Raw genomic sequence first — 11,011 nt, forward strand, 5'->3', positions numbered from 1 at the left:
TTCGTATAGCTTGCTATTATGTATCTTCCAGAGTTGTGCTCCTATCAATGTTTCCCTTCCCTTCTTTTATATTTTACAAAGGTCATTGCAACATCATTTTCTCCCTGACTTCTAACCTCAGAAATCTGTTTGCTGTCTCTGCTTTGTCCTCTCGAACCTTGGTAATGAAGGGAAAGTTCTGCTTAGGTTATCTCGCTGACCCTTAGACTTTATTATCTTGGAAACTGTAAACTTCACCCAAAGAGATATAAAAAGGACAGACTTATGGTAAGCTCTTTCTCCTTTCCAAGTTCCATATCTGAGCCATCCCTGGATTTAAATCCTAGCCGCAATGCCTGTTGATTACACTGGAACGTGGGTGATGGTATCCAATGACAACTTCGAAGGTTACATGGTTGCTTTAGGTAAATATAAAAATAAGAATTTTGAATTGGTGGGATACTTTGTTCTACATTTAATTTAAAAATAAATGAATAAGATTTAATTCAACATTAACTTTTGCCTTTATAGCAAGCCATTTCTAAGCAGATATATTTTGAAGTAAGCCCAGTGGATACAGTGGAATATGCTTCCTAGCAAGTACGTTTTATCTCAGACATTTCTCTTTGGAGGTTTTCTCCTCTCTTTCTACCATACAAAAGAATTTGTCGGTCATATTTCAATGCCTGTGCTATATATGAGAGATCATTGAACAGGCATTCTATACCTGAAAGGCACATGTGATTTCCACTGACCTAAACTGCAAATGGGTCAGAAAACCTACTTTACAGTACAATCCTATGCACATCTACTGAGGAGTAAGGTAAGGATGACTAACTCTTGCTCCCAGGAAAGTGTGCATAGGACCGCAGCTTGAATCTTGTATGGTAACGTTTATAAGAAGCTCTCTGTGCTCCCAATTTGGTGCCATAATCAACAACCTGAAAGACAGGTGGTGCTTCTGGAAAATATCTCCCCCTCCCCAGCTAGGGCATCTCTGCATTAACAGCAGAGAAGTGGCCCTAAATGTGCCACAGTTGTGCCTGTATTTTAACTCCTGGTCTGCATCATAAATTGTTGAGGGTTGATTGTTCAAGCAAGGAAGGTTGTTTTAATTGTACTTATGGGTCATTAGCCACACTATTTTTCCTAAGTACAAGAGGGACTTCTCACCCCCACTCCCCACCAGTCACTGAGACCATGTTAAAATGATGTAAGCGGCATGTTGCACCTAGATCTTAAATGTTTATACTACCACCTGTCCACTTGCCAAGATGTCCCTGCAGCATCTCAGCAGTCAGGACACTCTGTCCTGTGGCAATATTTGCTCATGAAGCGAATCTGGCCACAAGCCAGCAGTCCAATGGCCAAGACTGCTAGTCAGATAAAAATAGAAAAATAACATTGAACAGTTGCAGTGTAGAAAAAGTCCTATAGGGACCTGGGAATACGTCCCACTGAATTCAACAGGCCTTACTTCTGAGTAGACATACTTAGGGTTGCACTTTTAGTCACTGAGGATGGTATTCAACTAAGTTTTACTCAGAGCAGAAATTAATAGACTTAACACAATCAAGTTCATTAATTTTAAGTGGTCTACTCTAAGTAAAATTTAGTTGAATACCACCCTAAATATATCTATATCTATATCTATATCTATATCTATATCTATATCTATATCTATATCTATATCATCTACCAGCTTTCTGCCAAAGTGAGTTACTTCTTGATAAGTGTGCAGAGGACTACCTTAGATTACAATCCACTAAACAGTTAAACTTGTGCACAAGTGCAATTCAGACGAGTGATCTTTCTATAGCAGTGCTAAGTACAGTTGTACCTTGGTTGACGAAGGCCTTGCGAGTCAAACGGTTTGGCTCCCAAACGCCACAAACCCGGAAGTGAGTGTTCCGGTTTGCAAACGTTCTTTGGAACCCGAGCATCCGAAGCAGGTTCCACGACTTCCGATTGGCTGCAGGAACTTCCTGCAGCCAATTGGAAGCCACGCCTTGGTTTCTGAATGTTTTGGAAGTTGAACGGACTTCTGGAACGGATTCCATTCGACTTCTGAGGTACGACTGTAATGTGTTCCATCAGCACAAGGATTGCCGCTTGTGCAAAGGAACCTTCCCCCTTCTCCCCCTTTGCACCCTCTAAATCTGTTATGGGGACTCTCCAACCCTCCAAAGCAGATGGGCTACACATTGGGGAAGAAGAGATGGAAAGTTCCATTATGTAAACATTATGCTGATGGAATCGGATAGTTGTATACCGGCAGTATCATACGACCCAGGATGTAATACTCCACCCCCACCCCCCAAAAAGCAGAAAGTCCTATTGTGCACACATTACTTTATTGTTTATAAATGCATGTTTGAAGTTAATCAGGCCCATTCTTAACATATTTCTTGGTGTGTCTGCAGGCATTGGCCTTGCTACGAGAAAGATTGCAAGCCACCTGACACAAACGAAAGAAATTATTCAAGAGGGAAACCGTTTCAAGACGAAAACACTGAGCACTTTCAGGAACTATGAATTGAATTACACCATAGGAGAGGAATTTGAAGAGCACACCAAGGGGCTTGACGACCGAGTGGTGAAGGTAGAAACTTATGATTTGCTTTCCATTTACACAGCAGTCAACACCAGCACCTGACATTCAAGAAAACAGGTTGAAAGCAAATTATAAATGTTAAAAAAATGTTTATTTATAAAGGAGCCGCTATTTGCATTTCAAAACGTGGATGTTTTTCTATTGCAACTATTTATTCCATATGTAAATCATGACAGTTTTTCAGCTCGTTGACAGCAAGACAGAATTATTTTTTCAACTCCTCATGGTTCCACCAGATACTTATATATCCCCCGCTGGCACCTCTGGACTCCCCACAGGCTAAAGCAAATCCCGCATATGACTATTCTACCTGTGGTGGCACATTTTTTTCATGTAAGTTTATGTTAGCCCCCTGTAGTTCCCTGTTTCTGGAGAACTTTTTAACCACAGTATGACAGTGGACATACACACATAAAAACCGTTCTGAAAATGCTTTTTAAAAAAGCATTTTAAGAAATGCATTGAATTTTCCATAAGGCTCACCATCATCACCTAGTGTCACATTGTATATCACAATTAAAACACACTTAAAACATTTTATTCGCAGCTGTATAGCTGAGTCCCAGGAGTCAAATGAGCCTGATGCAAGCTGCGTCCTAGTTAGGGCTGCATCATAGTCAGTGGTGGGCCAGAATTGTGAGCCACGAGCTGACCTAAACGTTGAGGGGCCTGCACATCAAAAGCCAAGAAGACCTTGTGGCTCATGCATGAATGCTCTTGCTCAAATAGGAAGACTTTGATATGCTTTCCTGTCTGGTGGAGTCCAATGGCCCTTCCTGAGTAGGAAGGGTCATTCCACAGCTAGAGGGTATGAGTATGTTCACTTTAGTGGCTTAAAATCCAGTGAGGTCAAACACACACGCACACAGCTCTGTGTTTCAAGTCACATTTGTTTTTGTTTTTGTTTTTAAATTAAAAAGGTCTTTATTTCAAATCATTAAAACATTACAAAACTATAACAAAAAACAAATAAAAGAAAATTACAGAACATAATAGAAATTATAAGAATGCCAAAATCAAAACAAAACGTATAAATGAATATTCAAAACAAAACATCATTCCCTCCCCCTCTTCCCACCCTTTCCCACCCTTTCCTTCCCTCTACTTCCCCCCCCCACTTTCCCGACTTCCATTTCCACTCTGATATTCACTCGTGCATTTATTTTCTATAAAGCTCTGCAATAATACAAATAATACTAACTCAAACTCTGTTTGTTTTATATTTCTTTTCATATCTCCTACTCAACGCATGTTAGCATGTCCTCTTTCGAACAATGCTTTTTCATGTAATCATCATAACTTTTCCACTCACTTCTTAATTTTTGCTTGGACTGGTTCCTTACCGCTGCTGTTAATCTTGCCATCAAAAGGTATTCACTCAATTTATTAATCCAATCTTCTCTAGATGGTACTTTAACCGTTTTCCAGTTAGCTGCTATTAACATTCTTGCTGCTGTGCTTGCATACAGGAATACTTTTTTATTTTCTTTTGGAATTTCCTCATTTAATAGACCTAATAGATACATTTGCACAGTTGTAGAGAGGGGAGAGGATGTCTTCACCCGAAGTTCTGCCTAGTTCCTCCATTGCTTCTGGTTCTGAGGAGAAAATTACAATAGGGAAGACAAGCAGTGCCGTCAAAATTGTAACTGGTTAATAATAATAATAATAATAATAATAATAATAATAATAATACTGTAATAATAGAAATGCCCATAGGTTTATTCTTCATTTACCAAGCTGTGAGATAGTTATGCCCATATTGACCTATTATGCAGGGATGAAATGTCTAGTTTTGTCAACTGAGGTGAAATGGGAAGGTGCTGCCCCCCTGCTGCCCTACCATCCCCTCTGAAGCCTCACTTGCCAGGATCACAAGTTCCATGAGATCTTGCCAGAAGCAGCCACCATCACCTCTCCTCACTTCTCAGGTGATGGCAGGGGCAAGGCAAGGAGTGCCACCCCACAGGATTCCACAGCTTGAGGCAGCTGCCTCAGTCTGCCTCATGGGTGGGCTGGCTCTGCTATTATGGAAAAGTTAGTTTCTGTGTTTTGTTGTTGCTCCTACTGTTTTCCTGACAGTAAGATCCGGCCACTCTTCTGGGGGTGGGTGGGGGCTCTCTGGATTTCCCTTGAAGGAAGATAATTGCATTGATCTGTCTCTCAGAAGATATTGGTCTGATTCTGAGACAATATTTATTTCCATCCATTGAATTGAGCTCTCTGTGAGGGAACTCTCAAACCAAGGTCTTGTTTCCCATATAGCTGCTTTTCAGTGGGTAGCTTCCCTCTCCCCCAGTTTGATTACATTTTATTCCTGATTGTAACCTAATCCGTGCCTACACTGTTTGGTATCTACAGAGCTAAAACAGAATGGCAAGCATTACAATAGCCAAATCATTTCCTCTCCCCTCCCCAAGATAATGTGGAGGAGCATGCTGCTCATAGCCAACATCTTTCCTATTATCTGTGACCTTTTCATGCCCTGACATCACAGCATGCTCCTTATACCTCTGTCAAAGCTATCCTTTACCAGTCCTGTCTCGGGTAGAAAACTCCCTCTTCCCTGAACTTTCAATAACCTCAATTTTCTCCTATCCTCACTGTTGTTATCTGACGGAGAGTAGGAAAAAAAAGCATCTTATTTCTTTTATAAATTCTATCTGATTTCTTATCAGAATGATTTCTGCCCGATATTCCCCCACCGACACACTGCTGTTTTTGCAGGAGACTCAGGAATTAATTATTTTTAAAGAGAGCTGTTCTTTGGCAATCTGTTCTTTTCAGCGCAGAGAATGTGGGATGTTGCCAGACAGCCACAGAATGTACAGAGGTCATATTTTTTCTCCTGATCACAATTGTAGTGAAGCAGCACTCAAATGAAAGACAGGAAGAAAGAGACTATAATTCAAAGATCTCCTCCGGTGTGTGCCTGCACTACTATAGTAGCCGTGATCAGGGCATCCCCATTCTTCTTATTGCACTTCCAGCTGAGGAGTGGCTCCAATATGCCTCTTGTTCACACACAGAGCACTGTCTTTCATAGTAGTTTGACCATGATAAGGTTGACTCCACCCTTCCTTCCATTTCCTTTCTGTCCAGCGTTATTCTAGCAGTAAACACCTGTTTTTTGTTAGCCTGAAAATAAATTTGGGGACCATTCACATATTAGAAGATGCTCCTATGCAAAAGCTTTGAATCCAAGCTGCTGTGAACAGTCTCTTCCCTCCCAATAACCCCTCCGCATCCACAACAGAATGTGTATTAATGTTGTATGTGCATATTGTATGTGTATGTTGTAATGTGCATGTGTATTAATGTTGTAGCTGTTAAAATGATCCATGGCTTTTCCTGCTGCTGTGCTTTACAGCGTGTTTGTGGCTTTCTTCTGAGGGAGAACGGAATAATGCAAATTTCATATCTGTGCTCCCCTTTCTGGAGACAAATCCCGTCATAAATTCCCTTTATTTAATTATCTCCTTTTGTGCGTATATTATGGATCATTGTGTCAGGAGAAATAGCTGGGAATTGAAAACATAAAACACTTTTAGTGACACTATAGGCTTTCTACTTAAATTTGGGGAGCTGGGAGAGAGGGGAGGGTGGTGGTATTTGCTTGTTATGTGTTCCCTCTCTCTCCCCCCCCCACTAACTCTATGCTGCCATTATGTCACCTTGACTCCAGTTTATTCCGATTGAACTTTATCATTTGATCTCTGCAGACGCTGGTGACCTGGGATGGTGATAAACTAATCTGTGTCCAGAAAGGCGAGAAGAATAACAGAGGCTGGAAACACTGGATTGAAGGAGACAATCTGCATCTGGTAAGAGCCGAAATCATTCATGAAAAATACACCAATAGCAGTACTGCAGGAAAATTCAGTAACATGGGGAAAGGGCTGTAGCTTTGCATGCAGCAGGTCCCAGGTTCAATCTGCCCGTGTTGACTATTCTGAGCCTGGCTTCCCTTCCAAGCATATCATTGCCCATAGCTGCCAAGTTTTCCCTTTTCTCGCAAGGAAGCCTATTCAGCATAAGGGAAAATCCCTTAAAAAAAGGGATAACTTGGCAGCTATGATCATTGCCATAATGAACAAAGGCATATATATGCCTCCGCCTAATTTGAAGCTGGGACCCAGGTGGCGCTGTGGGTTAAACCACAGAGTCTAGGGCTTGCTGATCAGAAGGTCGGCGGTTCGAATCCCTGCAACAGGGTGAGCTCCCGTTGCTCGGTCCCAGCTCCAGCCCACCTAGCAGTTCGAAAGCACATCAAAGCGCAAGTAGATAAATAGGGACCGTCACCGCTCCGGCGGGAATGTAAACGGTGTTTCCGTGTGCTGCTCTGGTTTGCCAGAAGCAGCTTTGTCATGCTGGCCACATGACCTGGAAGCTGTCTGCAGACAAACACTGGCTCCCTTGGCCTATAGAGTGAGATGAGCGCCGCAACCCCAGAGTTGGACCCGACTGGACCTGATGGTCAGGGGCCCCTTTATCTTTACCTTTAATTTGAAGCTATCAGGAGTATTATTTACCTACAGAAAAGATGTTCTTGGAGGGTTGTAAGAAGAATGATGCAGAAAAGCAGGTCAGAAAATTGCTCTCAGAATAACCATCAGGCATCTGGTATATACAATCTCTAAAAGCATATAATTTAGTGCCACTGGAAAAGCTGAGTTCATACAGCTGGGTTAGTAAATGAAGTCCAAGCCTGACATGTAGTAAGCTTGAGTGGCGCTACAGGGGCCTGTAAAGAAAATAAGCAGTCAGTGAAGTATGGAAAAAATAAATGAGAGTTTACATATTAAGAGGACTCAAAAGAACAATCGGGAAAGTGAACAGGCAGACTTGGGTGAACCAAAGCATTCCAATTCAGTTTTCAAAGCTCTTTACAGGCACAAGCTAAATGAACAGGCAAAGGAGATGGAGATCTTCAGCAGACAAACACACATAGCTTTTGGAAATAAACCTGCATGTTTACTTCCTCTGATATGGATCTAGCTGCATAATCCCTAAAGGCTTTGCACATCTTCTCCATGTAGAACAGGATGGCTTGATGAGTTAATAATTTTCTCAAACACTTTCCGTATCCCCGTTCTAAACACATTTAATTGAAAATTAGTGCAATGGGATTTTTTTTTTCAGCTGAAGGGGCACATACCCTTATATGAAAACCTTCTGGGGGCCATATGCCACTGCTAGGGGCTGAGGGAGAAGCAAAAGCTTGTGGAGCAGCAAATGTTAATTTTATCTTTTTACAGTAGGCTTTACACACACACACACACACACACTCCTCTCAATTCTCCATCCAGGCAAACAAGAAGCATTATCAGAGTCGGAGGACACATTCTAGCCAGGCAAAAACACTCAAGGAAGTGCAAAGCCATGCTAATTGGAAGTGTGGGGATGAAGGGAAGGGATGAAAAGGAGTTATGGACTCAGGGGAGTCCTGAGGGATAGATAGATGATAGATGATAGATAGATAGATAGATAGATAGATAGATAGATAGATAGATAGATAGTCCTGGCCGGCCATATTTGGCTCCAAGCCTTAGATCCCCCATCACTGCTCTAAACAACTGTGTTTAATGTTACCTCCCAAATGTATACACTTTTACAGTCCTTGGCCAGAATCCAAAGTTATTTTAGGTGCAACCACAGGCTTGCAAACCTCTTAGGTGGACTTCTGAATCACCCACCTGAAGGATGCCCTTCCGCTTCCCTCTAAGTCCCACTATTCTGTTCCATTCCAGAAGCAGCACTTTTTCACCCTGATCCCTAAAACATTTGAAGCATCCTCTGGAATCCAGATCATAGCTGCCAAGTACCCCGTTTTCCCCAGGAAACCCCCGTATTTTCTTACCGTTTCCCGCAGGTGTCCAGAATAGCAAAATACCCCATATTCCCCTGGATTATGGAGCTCCTGCCGGTGGCCATGTTCTGGCACCAGAAGTCGCTTCTACACACTTCCGGACATGCGTAGAAGCGACTTCCGATGCCGCTGTGCCCCTTTCCAAAATGTCCGCAGCGCCAGAAGTCGCTTCTACGCATGTCCATATATATACCTTTGCAAATTATGTTTAGAATTTAAAAATCCCGCTGCTGTTTTTTGCATCATTCTACCTCTGTTTACATTCTCACTATCCAAGCCTGCATAGCTCACTTTAATACAAAACTGACTATTTGCAAACTCTGAGAGGCCAGTCTAAAGGGAAGAGGGATTAATTTCACAGACTTACAATAGGCAGCTACCTACTCATTTCTATTCTTTTCACGATCATAAAATTCTGGCTTCACTTATAGCAAAAGAAGGTCAATAAGATGTATAAAATTACCATTGGGTTGATTTCATCCCTGCAGAAACCAGAATCTTATCCTGCTCTGTGCCAGACCTGCTTTATATTGTTATGAAACAAATTCAGAATTGGCCAGTAATCTCATTGGCCGGATTTGTTAGGGTTGGTATAACATTCTGAGCAAAGATCCACATTTTGTTGGGAAACCAATTGACAAAGTGTTATACTTACCTCCTGTTACCTTTAAAGCTTTTCCTTCTCTCCTTTTGCAATTTCCTTGCTGCTTCAGTGAGTTTAATAAATTACAGTATGTTGGTTAATAATAGACAATGCAACGTCCCACAGTTACAGAGCAATTCCTATGCATTTCCCCATTTTTATCCTTTGTAAAAGTCAATTCAAGTGTCAGAATCTAATTACTGCAACCTGTAGTGCTTGCTGGCTGCTTGGTTATATAAAATACATTGCTCTTTCCCTTTTAATAGCCCAGCCCCACGGTTAATGCTGTGGCTTGGCTGTTTTCTCTGAGTCTGGAAGGGAATTGTCTGTGCTTACCGATGGTTTTAATGTTGTAGGAGCTGACATGCGAAGACCAGGTGTGCCACCAAGTCTTTAAGAAGAAGAATTAAATGGATCTGAATCCCACCCAGCTGCACACTGCGTAATTATTATATTCTTTGCTGAATTAAATAAATAAAACATTGACACTGCCAGAGATCTGCTGTTCAGTTCAATGAATGGGAAACCTCTTATAGTAACATCAAACACTCTCCTGCGTGGTTTTTTTTTTTAAAAAGAGCTCTTGCTTTCCAAAGTTAAATAAAGTATGTCTTGTTCTTCTAATTGTCCCCCCACGTAAACCTTGGCAAGAACACTTCAGCAGCAAAGACAAAATGTCCTCCAGCAGCGATGTAAGAAATAAGCACACTTACCTTGACAATGGCCCATCACTCCATGACAGTCTAATATACATTTCAATGATGATGTTCACTGTGCTTTTTCTAACTCGCTTAGCTATGGGTTACCAGGACTCTAGTTTCAGGCAACAAAATGGCTCAGTGGGCTGGGAATGAGACTCAAATCCACTAACACCTAGATCACTCATTTAAATTCAGGAAAGGAAGATCACAGCCATCAGGAAAGTCCCCTGAACAAACTTAATTTGTTTCTAATTTGTGTTCCTCAGAAAGGTGTCTCTGAAACCCTACGCCACAGATATTCAACAAGCTTAATGGGAGGTTTAACTCGTGCCTCTCATTGTATTTCACATCAGGGAGGGTATCATGGCTTCAACTATATCTCAACTATATTTGAGATGTATACTTAATGTTGTCTAAGTTTACACATTGACATTTAGGGCTGGTGTGGCCAAGAGGTGTCCTAAAGCACACGAACCATACAGGTACTCTTGTCAGGGGTCAGTACTGTATTGCCTGTCTCAAGACTTCTTGAGCCAAATTCCACTTTTCACAAAATGCGAGTGTAAGCTCTGGTGTGGATGCTGGCAGCTGGCTGAGGACTCTGTAACCCAGTGGTGGGGAATCCTTTTCCCAACCCAGGGCCGCATTCCCTCATGGACAACCTCCCAGGGGCTGCATACCAGTAATGTACCTTTGTACAGGAGGCCACATTCGAGCCATGCAGAGTTAAAAGTTTTACACATGCCTGTTCATCCTCCATCCAGCCAAGCAAGGGCCATTGTCACAGTTAGGCATGGCCCAGGCCTATCTTGCTTTGCCGCCTGAGGTGGATGGGAAGGTGCCACTTCCCTGCTGCCCCTGCTCCACCACTGAAGCCTTGCTTACCAGGGTCATGCAGCAGTGGCTTCCACTTGAGAGCTCGTGAGATCTTGTGGAACTCTCGCGAGATCTCACCAGGAGTCTCACGGGATTCAGACTCCTGAGGCGGCTGCCTCATTGTGCCTCAGGCGCAGCCTGGTGCTGATACCAGCCCAAGAGCACATTCCAGCCAGGCAAGAGCACATCATGAGAGTGCAGAGCATGCTCAACAATGTGTGTGGATTTGGGAGCATTACAAGGGGGATACAGAGAGGTCTGAAGGGGCACATTAAGCCCCTAGATCTGCACAGTAGTTTCTTATACCTGCTGTAACCTCAATGCATAGA

The 11,011-nt window shown here is 42.4% G+C and overlaps 1 protein-coding gene across 1 annotated transcript; it reads left to right on the forward strand.

The window, feature by feature from the left end:
- Window positions 1-247: 247 nt before the first annotated feature.
- On the forward strand, window positions 248-9,619 carry RBP2 (retinol binding protein 2). The gene is made up of 4 exons (XM_035133416.2): window positions 248-404; window positions 2,403-2,581; window positions 6,316-6,417; window positions 9,462-9,619. Exons 1-4 carry the CDS (start codon window positions 332-334, stop codon window positions 9,513-9,515), a joined length of 408 nt encoding a protein of 135 aa, XP_034989307.1. The 5' UTR covers window positions 248-331; the 3' UTR covers window positions 9,516-9,619.
- The last annotated feature ends 1,392 nt before the right edge of the window (window positions 9,620-11,011 follow it).

This window comes from Zootoca vivipara, chromosome 5, assembly GCF_963506605.1.
Source record: "Zootoca vivipara chromosome 5, rZooViv1.1, whole genome shotgun sequence".
Classification (NCBI taxonomy): domain Eukaryota; kingdom Metazoa; phylum Chordata; class Lepidosauria; order Squamata; family Lacertidae; genus Zootoca; species Zootoca vivipara.